We start from the raw sequence: 18,869 nt of genomic DNA, 5'->3' as shown, positions 1-18,869 counted from the left end.
TTCATGACCTATAACTCATTAACTTTAAAACACCGTGATTTTATAATTTGCATACTAATAAAACTAAAAACACAGTGAGGTCCCAGAGCAGGGCTTAACACTGACCTTCGTTCTTTATAGCTCATCTTTCAGCGTTTTTCATTTTTGGGTATTCTTTGTGAATATTGTTAATTCAGAGATTTGGAACACAAAGTAAAATAAAAAAAGATCAGGAGGAAGAAGTCTTTTTCATCAAAAGTGAGCTGGGTCTGTAAAATCATTTTTGCAATTTCAAAATGGCCAGCACATGATAGAACCAACAGTTCACTGACATAGCAACTGAAATTATTTCATAACAAAGGCACACATTGTCATAGAGGCAAAGGTCCTTACACAGATCACGAGTGCTGCAGTTAGGTGAGTGAATGATTCTGATGCAGAGTGTCTACCACGTGATATACTTATATATTAGGGAGAGCTGGACGTGATAGGGCAAATTGGCCACCTCTTCATTCAAACATTAACTTTCTCACGTGATGAACATGAGAAAAAAACTCTCCATCTTCCTGGGTGATCTACGAAACGTGCACATTAGTGGGGTGGAGCCAGGGTGACTTTTCCACACTGCTCTCTTACTACATTCACTGCTTATCAACTCCTGTTGAGTTGACCATTAGCTATGCATATGCTCACTGGGACTTGTAATTGACTAAAAGAACAAATCAACAAATGATTATGGTATATACTTGCTGCACCCACGTTCACATCTAAAATTAACCAAAATCTTTTACAGCTCATTGTTTAGCTGATACAGTAGCTAGCACAAATCCTGTTCCAAAAATCTGGAGGCTACTGAAGTTTAGGTGATCACCAGGACCGAGAACCATGCTGCGGCTAAGATTCAAGCTGAATGCATTTAACTGCAGTTTATCTGAAAGAACATAAAGAAAATAGAAACGTGGGTTTTTGACATATATATTGCCATTTTGAGTTCAAGGTCAACTAAGAGTGGATAAGTAAAAGAGTGACCCTCCGTTCTCCCTCTGTGTCTATCAATGCGTGCATGACTAAGTAATATAGTCACAGACCACACCTTTAAAGCTGCAAAGTGGCTACAGTGGAAGACTGGTTACATTTAGCAGCATCCCTAAATGTACAGCTATGAATACGAAGCAGAATATCCTAAAAAAAAAATGCATGTGGGTTTTGAAAAAAAACCTTTGTGGCTCTAAATAAAGGTTAAATAAATGTAATTGTACTGGGATAATTCAGTGGTTGTGTGGTCGCATAGTTAGTAAAGTGTTATCAAGAGCAAAGTGTTATCAAGATCAAAGATCATGGTTAACAACAAACAGGAAAATCATCTCTCTTACTATGAGGCTGTGCTTTCACTTTTGTGTGACTGTAAGACTCAAGAGAGCTAATCTGTAAACAGAAATTAGTCAAGCTTGCTGTCTCACATTCAGAGACATCAGAAATTATTTTTACTACTCCGAAAATGCTGTAAAGTAAAATAAGCATTGGCTGTGTTGAAATAAAAAAAGCTTGAATTAGAACGGAACAGCCCATTCAGTGAGTGTTGGGGTCTCAGATGTGCTCTCAAATTACTTTAAGAAACTGACTTTCATTACCCTGTTTTGTAAACTAATGTCAGTGTTCATATTACTCTCTGATGAGTATTCATTGCAGCTCTGGATAGCTGAAAATGAGGAAAAGAGTAATCCTCATCCACAGACAGACTCCCCTATCCATCTACTGAAGATGAGAAAAGATGAAGCAAACGGTAGTGAGCATACCCAGCGGATAATGGTTACAATTCCTGATTCACCTCATTTATTATCATCAAAATAAAAATATAGCTTGATTAGTTCAAATAAACATTTTGTGATGCAGGTCTGCCACTCCTCCTCAAGAGAGGAGCTCTAGGTTATACATCCAGATAGCATCACATTATAAACCCAATTTCCATGTGCTTGTGTTTTCCCACTTATGAAGATCACTGTTTCCTCTGGCCAATGGCACCAGACAAAGACAATAAATAACAGTAATTTCTTCACAAATTATTATTACTATACATGTTGTTTGACAACTAGTTTCACTGTGAATTAATCCCTTATTTCAATGGATATAATTAAATTCAAGGTTTCAATAATAAATTACTAATACTCAAGGTTTATTGTTTCCATCCATATTGCCTTTTGTTTTTTTTAGGTGAAGTATCTGTCTGAGGTAAGCTCACAGTCATGATGATATCACTGTATTTTTAGGTTTTGACTACAAAACACTGATTGGCTGAACTAACATGCTGGGTGGATTGTGATCCAAATAATGTAATGATTGGATCAAGTAAAAGTACCCTTTAACCTTAGTGGAAATAAAGTCATCAAAATAACGTTGTTAAGATCATGCAATTTTACAAGACTGAACACTGCCAATATCTAAGCATCACATGATTGCTGCGTTGCTCTAGTGCGAGCTACTGATTTTTAAAATCAACATGAAGTGTAAAAAATCTGAAATCTCCTACATGCCATGATGTTGTTTAGTTCTCCAATCTAAATGTAAGACATCCTACCTACATTTTTTCTGATAGTCAAAAAAAGCGTGAAAAACAACACAAAAATGGGCACAAACATCACTTGAAAAAATGCTGCTAGAGATGAACTGAGACCGTGAGTGATGTTAACATGCTTTTAAAGAACACCACAAAGGCCTTCTTTTGTCAGGATATTACCTCTTTGCAGTGCGCTGGTTACGTCAAAAGCTTTACTTTTTTTCTTCAATATGGGAAAACCTCAAACCCCTAACATGCATAATGAGGTTAGGGATGTTATTTCCTGCCCTCACTGTAAAACCTGTCTTACAGAAAAACAAGACCCAAAATAACAATTTACCAGACAGAGAGTGTTTTTTTTTTTTTTTTAATTTGTCCGCTGGCCATAGCCTTATTTGGGTCTGGACCCTAAGTGAGGTTCAAGTACTTTAGACTGGGCTCTTAGCGGCGTTTAGGTTGAAACAGAAATGATTGTTTGATGCTTTCTATATTCCAAGTCTTTCCAGTTAAAATGGACTGGATCGATAAAATACTTAACTCTTACCGGAACTGATGGGCTCCAAGGATTCCTGCTTAACATCCATCTGGTGGTAATGGCGGATGCATACGCGACTATCTATCTGGTAGAGCAGGGCAGGACACAGGTAGGTGAACTGGCTGGGGGAGATGAGTGATTCGGGACTCAGGCCATAGTAGGTGAGGAGCTGAGTCAGGTTCAAACACTGGAGAAGGAAATAGTAGGAAAGTAAGCATGACGGGAAGACACCAATGGCTGTTAAACAATTTAAATAATACACCCAAATTGTCAAATACTGTTTAAAGCGATACCCTATACAAAATGTATCTTTCAATTGATGACTGCTTGGAACATACTGACATACATACAGTAAAAAGGGCTAAAAAGTTTCACTGTTAGTTTTGATACTTTTTTCCACTTCTACTACTACCAAAAGCTGACCACAGCTGCAAACAGAATTTTTTTTTTTTTTTTTTTTACAGCCACATTTTACCCCTGCGAGGGATGATTGTTTGACAAGTTAAAGGGCAGATTTTTTGCTAAGTATCACTTTAAAAAGGTACAGCTCAAGATTTCTGACTATATTTTTACTGTTAAACCAAGTTGGTCCTAAAGCAAAGCCGAAGATTTCATGGTGTTTTCCTAAAGCAAAGCCGAAGATTTCATAGTGTTTTAGTTTTAAGGCCAGCATCACTTGGTCAAAAGCACTTCAAGGTACGTATCATTAGTGATGACAAAAACTCTAAGAATTCTTTTAAGGCATGGCTTCATTGGTGACCATCAAGACAGATTTCTAAAAGGCTACTTCTTAGGAAACGCAAAATATTAAAAATAACTTTACAAGAAATATTAGTAATGAGAAAGACGCTGTGTATGCAAACAAACCTTCCTTTAAATTTGACCTAAGTGGTAAGTATTTATGGGAAATATCAGATAGCTAAGCTATTGCCAAGTAGTGTTTATATTACTACTCTGGTCATCAAGAGGACACAACTAAAATAAATATGCTGTTTCTCCTACAACAGGTAACATTTCTATGAATTTGTTCACAGATGGAAGAAAAACAAGTTCTTGAAGTGTCCTAATGAGATAACAGTGGTCTTTTACTTTAAGTCCTACCTCCTCATGCTGATGTGACAATCCACCTGGATGCCTGGACAGGACAGGGACTGGCAAAATGGGGCTTGCAGGCCCTCCTGGTGCTTCTCTCTTATCTTTATGAGAATGACTGTGACCATGTGTGTGTTCATGTTCATGGTCATGGTCATCAGATGGAGGTCTGACAAGAGAAGGGGTTTTGTTTCGCCCTTGCTGTCCTCTGACTCGTGCTGACTTTCTGGGCTCCTTGGTCCGGCTCTCTGTCGGGGCAGGAGAGGATTTTAACTCCTGAGGGACTTGGGACGGCTCCAAGTGGGCAGAGGGCACCTGTTTCTGGTTAATGAAAGGAATGTCTGTGCCGGTCTGTATTTGACGAACATGATCGTGGTCATGTTCATGATCACCATGGTCATGATCACGGTGGTCGTGGTCACTGTGAGGATGAGAAGTAAGGTCCTTGTGGTTAGGCTGCGCCTGTGCCTGCTCATGTTTGTGCTCTTTGTCATGTGCGTGATCATGGTCATGTTCATGATCATGATCTTGTGTGTCCTGCACATGTCCATCAGAATGTTTATGGTCACTATCCTTTACCTTGGTGTTATCATAATTGTGTTCTGCATCATGTCCATGATTGTGGTCATGATCATGATCATGATTATGGTCATGTCCTGTAGGTGCAACAGCAGCTGGACTTTGAGCAGTAGTCTGCTGGTTGCACTGTTTGGGAACTTGTTCTGTGTGTGGATGGTTGGAGCCAGGCTTGTCGTGTTGATGACCATGCCCGTGCCCATGACCCTGATCTTGGCCTTCAGTGGTGGATGAATGCGAGTGAAGCCCCTCCTGCACATCCAGCAAGTCGAGGTGGGCTACATGGTCATGGCCCAGATCCTCATGATCCACACCTACTACCTTCACTTCACCCAGACCCAAGCTAAACAGCAGACTCTGAAATCCCTGGAAATCTAGCCTGTCCTTCTGGCCATAGCGCCTGAACAGCTGCTGGATGTAGAATCGCTGCTCCTCCTCTAGAGCATCCCCTTGCAGACCCTTGGACTCCGGTGACTCAGTGGCTCCTCTCACATATGGAGCTTCAGAAATCTGCAGGTCGCTGTGGGCGTGGTTGTGGTCAGCATGGCGATGTCCACTATGCTGATGGCTGTGTCCTTCTCCATGGCAGTGGTTGCACTGATGGAAGAGGAAGGTGAGCACACACAGGAAACAGAACTTGGTGTGCACGTGGACTCGCATTGTCCCCTCACTTCTGATCCCCTGCAAAAACAGGACACGGACAGCAATCATTTTTTCCTCAAAGTGATGATTAAATGTTGAGAAATTGGTGTTGCTGGGAATGACTGGGATGCTGTAATCAGGTTTACGCTAACTTTTTGTACCAAATATTACAATATATGCCAAATTACTTATTCTGTGGTATTACAGACTGCCATTCAGAAATGGTGCTGACGTCATCAGGTGGGGTTCGTAACAGAGAATTCTGAAATTCTTTTAAAATAGAAACATGCTTTTGGATGATTGTTTTTATGGTTCCCTCGAATGTCAGGAAGTTTATTTTATAGATGAAAACAGGGTTTTGGAGATTTTTTTTGGTTCAAATGTGTGTATGTGCTTATTAATACAGTCCCATTCTGAGCAGCTGCATCTTGCTCCAAACCTCCTTACCCAGTTTTAAGACTGGCTGTGATAATTTTATATTGCAGGATTGTTAAGTTATAATGGCAACTCAGAATGCTTTGTGATAATACGTGATGCAGGCACAGGAAGGAGACCTGCCTAGAATACCAGCATATTGAAAGCTGGACTGAAATATTGCAATATTCATATATATCAATATATATCCAAATGCGGTAAATGTCTGGAAACATCAGATAAAATAATCAAATTGATATCCAATGCAAGGAATTATGGTCCACTGTTATGCATTGCATCAGAAAAAATAACTCTTTATGTTTGAAACAAAACTCATTTAGTTAGTTTTTTTCTTTCTTGGAATCATTTCTTTGGATGGCAGAATTTGGCAACATAAAAAATGTATTAAATCACCTAAATGAGATTCCACTTAAAGTCAAGAAACAGTAACACTGAATAATGGACTGGCCCCAAATGAGAGTAAAAAGGACAGAGTTGTTGAACGTACCACTATATTCTCACAGTCACTTTTAAAGTTAGTCATAATAATGAAGAATAATATAATAATTTGGAGTAGAGTCAAAACTCAAAGTATTATGGGTAAAAAACAAGAGGCAAGTGGAAGCTTTTACTTGAAGTCTTATGTGGGAGCATTGTTTAAAAAAGATCAACAGGAACCACTTGTATCCGATTAATAAATCCTGATGTCATTAAATCAGTGATCAATATCGGCCCTAAAAAGTCTGATCAGGGTTTTTTCAATGATGCACTGACACAGTGACACACTACTTTGTGAAAGGATCAGCAGTAGTTCACATATAATTATAAAAAACACTGGAAGAATTCGGATAATAAGCCTGCACATCACACATAAAAAAAAACAAACAAACATTCAAACCACCTTAGCTGGTACCTTTAGCTTAGAATAACAGATCTAATAACTGAATCTGGGAGCCTTCTGTAGCACAGTAAACTCTCTAGTGAGAACTGTGTACCAAATTGCTTGTTTTCCCCCACTCTAAAAAGCCTGAAGCAGTGATATCATTCCAGTCAAATGATCCTCATAAGGTCTGTGGTGAAGCCGTGGGTGGTTGATGCATGAGGGGTGGGGGTAGAGAAGAGTAAAGAGAGGTCAGATAAAGAATACTGAACACACACACACACACACACACACACACACACAAACACAAACACACACACACACACACACACACACACACACACACACACACACACACACACACACACACACACACACACACACACACACACACACACACACACACACACGTCTTTGGCAGCCAGCTTGTTAGCAAAGTTTTTACTGGATGTATAGCAGGCACAAACATAAGGGATCACATTTGTGTTGTGTGCAGACCACAAATACTGGACTAAATGTTCAAAACAAAGATCGCATCTGTCAAGGCTAGTAACAATAAATTGCACAATGTAGGCTTGTGGGGGCAACAAACAAAAACAAAAAAAGACAACACTATAACTACACTGATTTCTTTTTGGATACTCACAGGAAGCAAAAAAAATGCAAAACAAACTAACTAAACTAACTAAATAAACTCAACTATAACTAAATAATTTTATACGAGAAGCTCATTTTAAAGCAGAACATACTGGTGATAAAGTTACAATATAGAGTAGCTACACAGTTTTTTGGTAAAGTGTGAAAGAGCAACAATCGATCTACAACAATGTATCCGATGAAAATATTCTTATTCCTAATTATACACCATTTGTATCCATCTCACTAAAATATTTTACAGAGAATACAATTAAAAATGTATCATAGCCAAGACAAAGCCCTTGTTGATTCCTCAAAGCTTTGATCACTGACCAGACGACATCAATAGCTTATCAGCTAATGGCTATTAGCTCGTTATAGTTACCTCTCCCTCTATAACTAGATCAAGAACTTGTGTAAAAGTAGTGTTTCTCATCAGTATTTTTAGTTACTGGTTATTATTGGGCTTTTTTTTTTTCGTCAAAATCAAAATGCAGACAAGGATTATTGCTGTCACTGAAATTTCTGTACAAATTACATGAAACAAAATTAAAATAGCCACAATAGACCCAAGGTGTTCACTCTTATCAATAATGAGTCATCCAGGTGACAAAACCATGTGGTGCAATTCAACACCTTCAAAGTGCCTTAAATATCACAAACACTTCAAAACCATGACAAAAATAACTGGTTAATTAACACTGACCTCATTCTCATTTAAAATTACCTTAAGAAACTGGAAGCGAAGCTACTTACCACTGTGTGCCCTTGAATGAGTGGTGTGTGAAATTAAGTTTGGCCACGGAGTGAATGGTGGCTGTCTGACTAAAAGCTGCACACATTAAGTGTGGTTACAAGCCTACTTCACGGCTGTCGACAAGACAGTGTTTATAAACACGAGACAGCAGTGACCTTTGAACCTCACAGAAGATAGGTTGGGGCAAAAACCAGGACCTATTTTATGAGCACACCCTTTAAGAAATAACAGAGCATGCTGTGTTTTCCTCATTAGAATCTTTGCTGTTTTTGGCCTTTGAGGGAAACAAGAGAATCTTTAGTATGAGAGTTTAATTGTGTGTTACAAAAATCCCAATCTAAAAAGTAAGCATTACAAATTCAATGTAAGTGTACATAGATTTTGTTTCTCTGAACTGAGACTGACTATTAATTTTTTTCTGTATACATTTACAACTTAATGTTATAATCATTGAAAAAAATCTAGTGGGCTGTACTACAACATGCACTGCAGCCCAAATGTTAAAGGGATATTAATGCAGGAAACAGCACTTTGCTAAACTGATTTCCCTGAGTTGTGATGTTATCACAATTTGTCAAGACAAGACAAGTACATAATCCTATCATTATACTGTGAAATTTAATAACTTGGTAACTCACCGTAATACTTTTCCTCCTGCTTGTTCCCCGGTCCTGGCGCTACTGTATGAGGGGGTTTTCCAACTCTTCTGGAACATGCACTTTAGAAAATATTTATAGAGAAGTGAAATTCAGGCTCATCTTTATACACATTATGAAAAAAGGTTATCTGAAACAGTGCTCATGTGGTCACAAGAGGTTATTGAGATGACAGTTTTTCTGTCACCATATAAAATTCATAAAATTTGTTTTCACAGGGAAATCACGGCAACTGTAATATACATCAGTGCAGTCCACACTTGATATTTAATTTCCATGTACAACTTCTTCTACAGTATTTATGCTCAATGCTTTCATTCACTTTTCAATACGATCAAGCAACCCCCTGTTGTGAGAAGGCTAGAGACCAGGCTATGGCGCCTTCAAGTGCTCTCCTGAAAAAATTAATTAAGATGACAAGAGTCAATATGAATGAAGTGTCAAATATGGTAAAAGTGAGCTCACTCATTTTCTAATGCTTACTTATTGGCTACCCATGACTGGTCAATAAATGACCCTCCACAGAAAGGTTTGTGAGGATATTACCTTTGTGGAGGTGTTGTTGTTATTTTGAAGTATTCAGGCCAAAAGAGTTGTTGCTACTGCTGCTAGTGGAACACCAGCAAAAAGCATGAATCTTGCATGTAGAGGCCTGGTCCTCTTTTAAAACAGAATTTTTCAGGCTTATCGAAATCTCAAGGACTACATCAAAGCCCCAGTTGAGTGCTGCTATTTGGTTCATTCATGAGTGGATACTGTGTAGGGTTTATCCCAGGAAAGTGGTCAGCAGAGGTGATAAGCCCTTGGAGTCAGTCCTTATTTCAGGTGTGGCAGTTGGCCTTCACTATTATACATAGTGGGAAACCCGGTTGAGCAATGTGGAGTCCAGTGATTACTGAACTGCATGAAGCACAGTATCCACGACATTAAAACAGAACTAAAATCCGCTTTACACTTTGAATCATGATTTTATGTACAGTATGGGGGTCCTGTTAGCACTCTGCTGGAGCCATCAGTTAAGCCATAATAGACCTTTTGTCATGGCAGACATTTTGACATGTCAGAGTAGGATTAAAACAGGTGTAGATAATAAAAGGAATGATATCTGAATTCCTTTTAACAGCCATAGTTTTTAGACTCCTGGTATTGTTAATGTTTGCTCACTGTCAGGCTGTCATGACTTACTGGGACACAAATTAGTAACACCTGTGCTTTTCCTATTATGATAAGTCAAAATGTCTGCTATGAAACGGGCCTATTGTAAACCACAATACTTCAAAACAGTCTGAAGTAATACTAACAGGTGCATTCAATGACCAAAGTAGAGAGTAAATGGCCTCCTATTGATAAACAGCAATTACCGGAGAAAAAAAAGACACTCCTGTGTCCCGCACACTCAAAATGCCCCTACAGTACAACAGAGGACTCGATGGAATTGGCAGAACAGGAATTGATGCAGTCAGTACTATGATACTGATGATAAAATACAAACCCAGCTGTTCAGTTTCATTCAATAAAATAACACAATGCTTTATATAATACCAACAGCACTGCTCGTGCCTTCCTCTGGATGTGGAGCATTTACAGTTGATTGAGGTTTACCATGATAATTTTCCAACTAAAAAAAAACCTCACATTTTCTGCCGTCACCTTACATTGTGATGTGTTGAACTGATAAAGTGCTGTGATGCGTACAAAGAGTGACCCTGATCTAACAGGAGGTGGTCATCAAGTGGCCCACTTCCACTATAGACAGCTCCTGGTAAATCTTGACAGGGAATCATCATATTATACCAATAGTGTGAGTTTTGGGGAAAAGTATAAAGACGCACAGTTTTCTTGAATATTTCCATTTGTAACCTTGAAGTGTGACCTTAACCACACAGCAGCTTTATTTCTAAGAATTTCACTAGTGACAAGCATGATAAAACTTGAGAATTTATATCTGATACTGTCATAGAGTGCGGAAAGTTTTTCCTGACTTTTGGGACAAATTTAAGCATAAATCAAAGTGTATGAGGTTTATAAACACTCTTTTTAATTGATATCTTTTACAAAATTTCCTACAAAGAGATAACTGTACCGTAACCATTCTTACTACCCTGTAGCCACCATAAAAGACTTGGAAAAAAAAAAAGACAGTAAAAAATTAGAAGAACCTATTTAAGGATCACTATTAGCCGTTCGAAATCATTCCAGTTTCATTTTGCAAGCTACAAGTAACACATGATACATGTTATGTCATTGTAAAGCTGAAGAGCTGGAAAACTTAACAATATAAAACTTGTAAATAAATCTTATTTCTGTCAATTCTGAAACCTTTATCTACACATTACTCCTCGCCTCAAAAATTTTTTCCTATGTATTTTCCAAGTTGTCGTTGACAGCAGGAACCTTGTTATTTCTCAAGGAAAAAAACTGGCTTTGGCCTTAAGCTGCTTCATATGATTCTCACACGACCATACACATCCTTCTCATGTCTGTATGAAGCTAGTGTCTGCCAGGAAACAGAAAGAGGAATGAGGAAAAAAAAATCTATTCTGTTACTCATGAAACAATTGGATAATGTTTACTGTTATAAAACAAGTAGGAAATAAATAGTGCGTTTCGTTTTTGCCACTGATCCTAATGTTTATATCTAGTTCATATTTCTTAAAAAAAAAACCCAAAAAACACTCACTTGCCATAAAACTAATACAGCCAACAATGAACATTTCTGCTTTAAGACAAATGTAGCACTCAAATCAGGTTTTCAACTAATAGAGGCAAAGTGACCATTTTACATTGCCTTGTACTTCACACTCCCAATATACAAAAGAATAGGCATATTTACTCCAATAGTGAAAGGAGTGTGTTCAAACTAAAAATTATGTTGCTCTTTAAGGTAAAAATAAATAAAGGTAATGGCTTGTAGATAGCATATTAGGTTTAAATTTGAATCTTTTAGCAAGTTGCCTACTTGCCCAAAAGTGATATGATGTGCTACTAGCTACATTTGTAATTTCACCTGACCAAAGTGATGGTCAATGATGGCTAAAACTGAGAAGCCTGCTGCACTTTGCATATAAAACATGAGCAATGAAAGACAACAATTTGATACTTACTTTCAGATAAATTGCTTAGTTTGTTCATTTTCTTTCAAATAAAGTATTTTACTACAATTTTAAAGACAAACACTGCATTTAAAATGTGCATATGGTTTATTAAGCTTCCACTTTTTGACCCAAACTCTCAAGCCATATAACTATATGACCAAAAGCTTGCACTAAGCGCAGAGTGAAGACACAAATGGTTCTTGAAACAGAAAAATAAAAACATGTCAGAGTGGAGGATTTCTTAGTAAGGCCTGAGGCGCACAAGAGAGTGCAGATGTCAAACGCCACATGGTCCCAACTAACAGCAGATGGTCTGTCAGAAACTTGGAAGACAATAATCTGCTGTCATATCATGAGACTCAGGAAAGTAAGAGAGAGATGAGACACCTGAGTTCAAGTGACACATGTGACATCCTGACAATCACTGAAGACAGCTAGAGACATAACTGAAAACTATATTCATCTTACCCTTCACTATTACCTAAGCATTCATTTGACAACTGTGAGGCAGCACAATGAGACATTACAACACTGTCAGACAAAATGTGAAATCATTACAGCTCATCTTAACTGTCCACAACAAGCACAAGTATGTGCTGTGTGTTTACAGGCACGGTGCTTTTGTCATAATATGGGCAATCAAGAAACAAATAGTGATCGAGGTAGTCATTTTGACAGGTCAAACTAGCAATCCTCTGATCAAGAGCAGCTATTCTGTGGAATTTGTCATACCCTGTGTGGTTGGTCTCCTGCAAAACTCCTGACTCAAGTACCTGGCATATTCACAGTAATCTAGAAAGCCTTTATCTTTTAACAGCCAGCCAGACCCAGCTCAGGTGGTAGGGGAAGGCACGCATTTCAGTATAAGTAGATCCCAACTAGGGATGTCCCGAAAAACAATACCACATCGAAGCCAAAATTCTGAAAATGTGATGGTACTTGTTTTTCTACAGTACCCTAGGTGCTGAAGGTTGCGTAGATGCTGTGGGTAATAAAGAGGCGATTCTTCTGGGACTGACAAGGGCAGCATAATAAACCATACCTTAATTGTTCTCATGTGATGTCAAACGCAAAGGAAAGGACACAGAAAGAAACAACAACAACAATACAAGTGCTGGCAGCGGCAAGTGCGGGTGCAGCAACAGATCTGCCACAACTTGTGGAAAAAAAAAACAAAAAACACACCAAGAGTCATCATCAGAGACAAGTTATAGACAACCAAAAGCCAGAATGCAAACAGTGTCACAGAGCATTTTGAACAAAAAGAGGAAACGCTTATCTACCTCAAAGACAGGTTTCCGGATTTGTACAGAGAATATAGGCTCAGTGACTTTCAATTGTTATCTTATATTAACATTCGATCAAAAAATTCATTTCCTGAAGTGTTACTGTTACTGTTTTCAAATTACAACAGATGGCATTTGTTGTAGCAATGCTCCACACACAACGTTCACAAAGGCTAATGTTATCCCATTAATGCTATCCTATAGAGTGATTTCTGGGTCTGAACCCATCTGCTTGAACTCAATCATACAGGCTAATGCCTCTTCTCGGCCACTGCATTCCTCCTTGGAACATCATCTGGCATTGCTATCCCTGCACACAAGACAATCACAGTCCAAACTGTTCTCAGAGTAGGGGCATACCTCTCTGTCTTCAAGAATCTCCTGAAGAAAACCGCCTCTGGTAACACCTCTAACACCCTAACGTGCCTAAGTTGCACTTTCAGTGCACTTCTTTACCTGAACTCCTTGCACTTTGTCTTATTGAACGGATTTAAAAATTTGCACTTACTTCAAAGTCTTCTACTGTACTGAAGCTTTAGTGTTGTCCCTCACTTGTAAGTCGCTCTGGATAAAAGCAACTGCCAAATGAGTAAATGTAATGTAATTTTGTTTAGGCTAACATAGCAAACGTGCTATGCTGACATGCCATATTGTTCAGCAAATACCTTACATTCCTCTGTGGTATGGAATAAGGCTATGGGATACCATGACACATGCAGGTTCAAATAAAACAGGCTGGACTTTCCTGAACTTGTTACAGAGTCAGATAGCCTCTTACAGAACAAAAAATAACACATCAAGTTCCGGTTTTGTATGTTAAAGCCACTGGGTCATTCAGTCAATGCTGCTGATGAAAGATGCCATATAGTCCTGAATTCCCCAGATGAGACACAGGTGCATGGGTGATGCTCTGTGGCCTGGAAGCATGTTCATCATAGTGCAAAAGAGTGTAAGACCGCAAGGCTAAAGTAGACACAGACAAGTAAACAGATAAATCAGCTGAGTAGTACAATGAGCACCTTAAAGAAATAACACCTTGGCAAAACACAGAGCGCTTACCTCTAGACAGAAATAAGCCAATAAGGACAGGAGTTCACATCATACAAATACAAAATGTTCACGCCAGCACTAACATAAGTACAAGGTTGAATGTTCAGTGAATGTTGAGTCCAGTGACTTCACTAATTTGTACAGAGAGGAGGGGAGCCACAGGGAGGGAATGTGTGTGTCTGCATTTTTGAGCTGTCATGGAGTCTTGTCTAGGATCAACCACCTGACCCAGCTACTCATCTTACCACAATGAAATGTCATAACTTTGCTATTAAGCAACGTGTTGCCTCAATAGTTTTGGTTCTACTTCAGAAATTCAAAGTCAGAGGGCTCTAGCAGGCTGTTCATTATTTAAACCAGTTAAACTAGTTGTCTTCAAACATTTATTCTCATCACACAATGACAACATCACATTTGCCTAGTCTATTAAGTTTACAAAAAACCTGATAGTCAGTATAACCACCGACAAAATAAAAACCTTGGAAGACAGCTTTAAGGTACTGTTGAAAATGCCCTGGCTGCATAAATAGCTCTAGTGTGGGAATAGTGTTACATGTGAGGCAGATTGTGGCCATCGTGATCACTAAAACAAACAGACCAGCCAAACCTATGTTTACAAAATTCTCATCAGAAACCTACAGCTGGTGGCAACAATGACTTTCACTGAGGGTTTATACTGTAAGGTTCAAGGTGGGTTTACATTAAAAAAAGTTTAACTACCTCCCATGTAGTAAATGTTTCATTTTTAAGGGAAGGTGAAGTGGATCTCTAATTTGGGACTGATTGTACCAGACTGATTTTTACCTGTAAGACCCTGAGGAAACTGGTATGGAATGAAGAGACAAATTTTTGCAAAAAAGCATTGCATAGCTCAACGAAAGATGTGGTTATTCAAAGTGCTGAATGAGGCCCAAACATTCAGGATTAAGAAGCTTTACACTCTGTTCTGCAGATTTTCAACAACATGAGATTCGAATCAGGGGATACACAGTAATATCACTGGACAAATCGCCATAGGCCATTTTTAGTTAATGATATTGCAGGACACATCTTACACAGAAAAGTTGCATATTGATAAAACATAGAGGCTTGTAAATAATATTCGGTCATATACAAGAAATATCACCAAGAAGCAATTTTATGGTAATTTCGAGTTTTTTTGATCACATATATGTCTGGGAGGTCATTCTTGGATATTAGGGTTGATTTCAGTGTCAGTGTGGCTGTATATAATGCCCTTATACTGTAGCTTTGTCCACAGTGGACCCTAAACAAAAGAAAATTTAAAGAACTTGGACTGCATACAATCCAGTTTTAACAAAAGCTCCAAGCTAGGACATGACGTTTGCAATCCTGTGTTTACTGTTTATGCTTTCTTTGTAACCAAGCATAATCCAGAAATAAGCAGCAAAACCTACGGTAAATAGTTACTTATACAAGCTTAAATTTTCTGTCCACATACAGCAAGCCTACTTGCAAAGCTGAGACCAAAACACAATTCAGCAGCAGCATTAAATATAGTGTGAGTATTTGAAATGTAAGACCAAGTTGGTTGCACTGTAATACGCAGAAAAGATGAACTCATGAGGTCCCGTCTGTGTTTGCTGAGGCTAGATGCGGTTTTCCTGGACTGCCCTGCATCTCAGTCATACAGCTGTATACCTTGGGATTTAAACCTTATGAACTTGGATGTGTTTACCACATTACAAAGCTAACACTTTTTCATTTTGCACTGTTGAGCAATTTAAAAATGTACAATGACACAATGGAAGTCTCTTCATAACAGCCTTACACTATACTTTCAAGCTGTATGCTGCAATTATAAAGCCGTACTGGCACGTCGCAGTTCTTAATAAGGTTTGGTTACGCAGCTTAACACTTAAAAGGGAATTCCAACCATATCACACATAAAGACCGTCCTCAAAACATAATTAAGGTTGTGTAATGTTCAACAGTATAAGACCTGCATTTTTCATCCACTTGGTGCATACAGAGGCACAGGTTACTGTGCATACATGACACAACCAGTTTAAATTGCTACAGACAATTTACACTACAACATTGAATCTGTGTTATTTCAGGTCAAACCTTCTCTAATCCCAAGGACATAACATTTCTTTGTCCTTAATAGTTGACTGGGGTTTACGAAAGAGAGGAGATAGTAACAGGCTGTTCCGCCCTGTAAATTAAAACTGGCCGCCAAGGCTGGTCTTATTGCTTTATTAAATCATTTTGATTAACTGTATTTTTAACCAATGCACCTATAATTTTGAGTTCTGTTAGTTGTCTTATGTTTTGATGAACTCTTCCCTAACTTGCTGGATGGGATACATTCTACTTGACATGACCCACCTTTGTAAGTGTTAGTAATTAGGTCTTTTCAAGTGTTTACGAAACTTTGTGCCCCCTGCAGCTTCAACCACTGGAAAACTAATCCGATACTATCTGAGGCAGAGAAAACATGGATGATTATAATTCTGGGTGAGGTGTCTCCATATCACACTGGCAATATTATTTGTGTGGCGTCATTAAATGTGAACAAAAAAAAAAAGACTTTTACAAAAAGACAGTTTTGTATACCTTGTCATCTGAACGAGCAGAACACACTCACATTCTGTGTGTGGTGCTAATGACTTGTAAAATTAGGTATAGTTAGCTTGTTAACTGAGTTGAGCAGTTAATTGCCTTCCTTAGGCCAGACCAAAATAAAGTTACATAAATTAGTGTATATTTTGAATCAGTTGTGTCTAGTCTTGCATACAAATGCTGCATAGGTTTCAAGTAAATTTCCAAAACAGTTACCAAAATTAAAATGTGATTCAGTACCAGGAGCTCATATATGGTGAGATTTATATGGCTGATGGATGATTTAATGAATCATAGGCACTGCTTAAGCCACCATCTGCATACTGTAGACAGGGGGTTACATACAAGTTGAATTCAGATTAATCTCTTTATTAACTAAACCTAATCACATCTCATCAATATGCCGATTTTTTCCACCTGAGCCAATCCTCAAAACTTTGAGATATTATTTGAAATATGCTACAGTAAAGATTGAGAGCAGAAAAGCGTGAACTGTGCCGAGTCTTGTGAACCTGTTGGCACATCTGCATCCAATTTCTCCAAATGAAGTTCATGAAAACCATCTAAAATAATGAGGGGATATTTTAGAGCATGGGAGTTGTGTTTAACTTTGTTTTCAAGATTCCTTAAAAACAAATCAAAAAAAGAAAATGTCTCATCACTAACAAGTCAGCAGTTAGACATTTTAAAATTACAGTTTAAGTTGAATGTATTGGTTTATGAAAATGGCTTGACTGTATGAAATCAAATAAATGCACATTTTACAAGAGGATTTTTTAAAAACCTACATTTCTGTATGAACCTTGAAATGTCGAAAGCTATTTATTGCAACTGCGAAAATAAATGCATGTCAAGACTCTTAATTAAGCTCATCTGTATTCATCTGATTATACCGATCACTATATTTGAATATAACCATGGAATATTTATCAGGGGAAAATTGGACTGTCTAATTTGCACATGACCAAAGGCAGTCACTTCACAGCGGAGGGTCCCACACATGCCATGCCCGTACAATAAGATGGGTGAAAAAAAGAAAAAAAAGAAAGGTTTTTCGTTTTTTTTTGTTTTTTTTATTAAATTCAATTTAACTTCGTAAACAACCCGGTCATATACGTCCGCCTTGCGCCAAGACCACTGAAGCCACGCTGTTTGTTACCGAGGCAGAGCAGCAAAGCCGCCCATGAGTTATCGCTCCGATCGACGGAGAGGGCTTCATCGCTGCACGTGGTGCGCGTAATGCAATACTGAGCGAGCTTGCTGCTCTTCATCGTGATAGAAACGTGCCTGTGCAACAGCAGCGTTTAAACCGATGAAACTGTTACTATAACCATAACTAGTCGCCCGTATCCAATGCGAGCCCCTGAGAGCTGACAGAGACGCAAGTTCAAGGCCAACCAGTCCGTTTGTTTGGTTTGAGTCGCCCCTTTCGGACAGGCTAACGCTAGCCTGGAATCGAAGGAAACAATTCAATCAGCTAACGTTAGCTAGCGGACGAGTCACAGGGAATTAGCTTTCAGCCTACAAATAGCAACCCTAGCATATGTTGTTTTAGAGTCCGTAACTAACGTTCACAACAGTGGTTAGTAACATCTTCACGTCGCAGCAAACGCCGTCCGGGTCCATGTTGTGGGAGTGAATGATAACAAATGGGTTTTTTTATATAGTTACCTCACTCGAGTGCCGTGTGCATCTCCTCTCCGCTCGGTACCAAAAAAAAAAAAAAAAAAAAATCACGTATGGTTTACGTCAACGCACGAAAGGCCTGCCATTCACCAACGTCTCCTGCGAATTTTCTGCAGTATCCCGGAAGCGGTGGGCCAACAGTCTGCGCTATCTGCGCAGTGCATTGAAGAAAGCACTGACGTTTCTTTCCCCCAGGCTGTCTGGTGTGTCATATGACTACTTCAGGAAACGATGATCAGACAGCAATAACTGCTACAACCCGAGCGTGAACAAAGCTGTCATCATACAGATACTCCTAATTGTGATCCATATCCTCTCTGTGTTTTGGAAATGATTACAGCTTTGAATGATTACTTCTGAGTACAGTAAGATGGGATCCTAACCTTTTCTTAGCAACTATTATCTTACTTGGTTGGCTGTCACAGAGTACCATACACATTTCTAC

At 38.6% G+C, this 18,869-nt stretch overlaps 1 protein-coding gene across 2 annotated transcripts in view; it reads right to left on the bottom strand.

The window, feature by feature from the left end:
* Nucleotides 1-18,458, bottom strand: part of slc39a10 (solute carrier family 39 member 10) — a 31,452-nt gene extending 12,994 nt beyond the window's left edge. The window contains exons 1-4 of one of the 2 annotated variants that reach the window (XM_040148812.1): nt 18,410-18,458; nt 8,704-8,783; nt 4,170-5,417; nt 3,078-3,255 (exon numbers count right to left, since the gene is read on the bottom strand). In XM_040148812.1, coding sequence (XP_040004746.1) covers nt 3,078-3,255; nt 4,170-5,396 — 1,405 coding nt within the window. In that variant the 5' untranslated portion in view covers nt 5,397-5,417; nt 8,704-8,783; nt 18,410-18,458. Of the gene's footprint in view, nt 1-3,077; nt 3,256-4,169; nt 5,418-8,703; nt 8,784-14,161; nt 14,286-18,409 lie in introns of those variants that run through there. The other variant, XM_040148813.1, reaches the window with a different exon arrangement.
* Between the last annotated feature and the right edge of the window lie 411 nt (nt 18,459-18,869).

This window comes from Xiphias gladius, chromosome 16, assembly GCF_016859285.1.
Source record: "Xiphias gladius isolate SHS-SW01 ecotype Sanya breed wild chromosome 16, ASM1685928v1, whole genome shotgun sequence".
Classification (NCBI taxonomy): domain Eukaryota; kingdom Metazoa; phylum Chordata; class Actinopteri; order Istiophoriformes; family Xiphiidae; genus Xiphias; species Xiphias gladius.
This window is presented reverse-complemented; position numbering and strand designations above follow the sequence as displayed.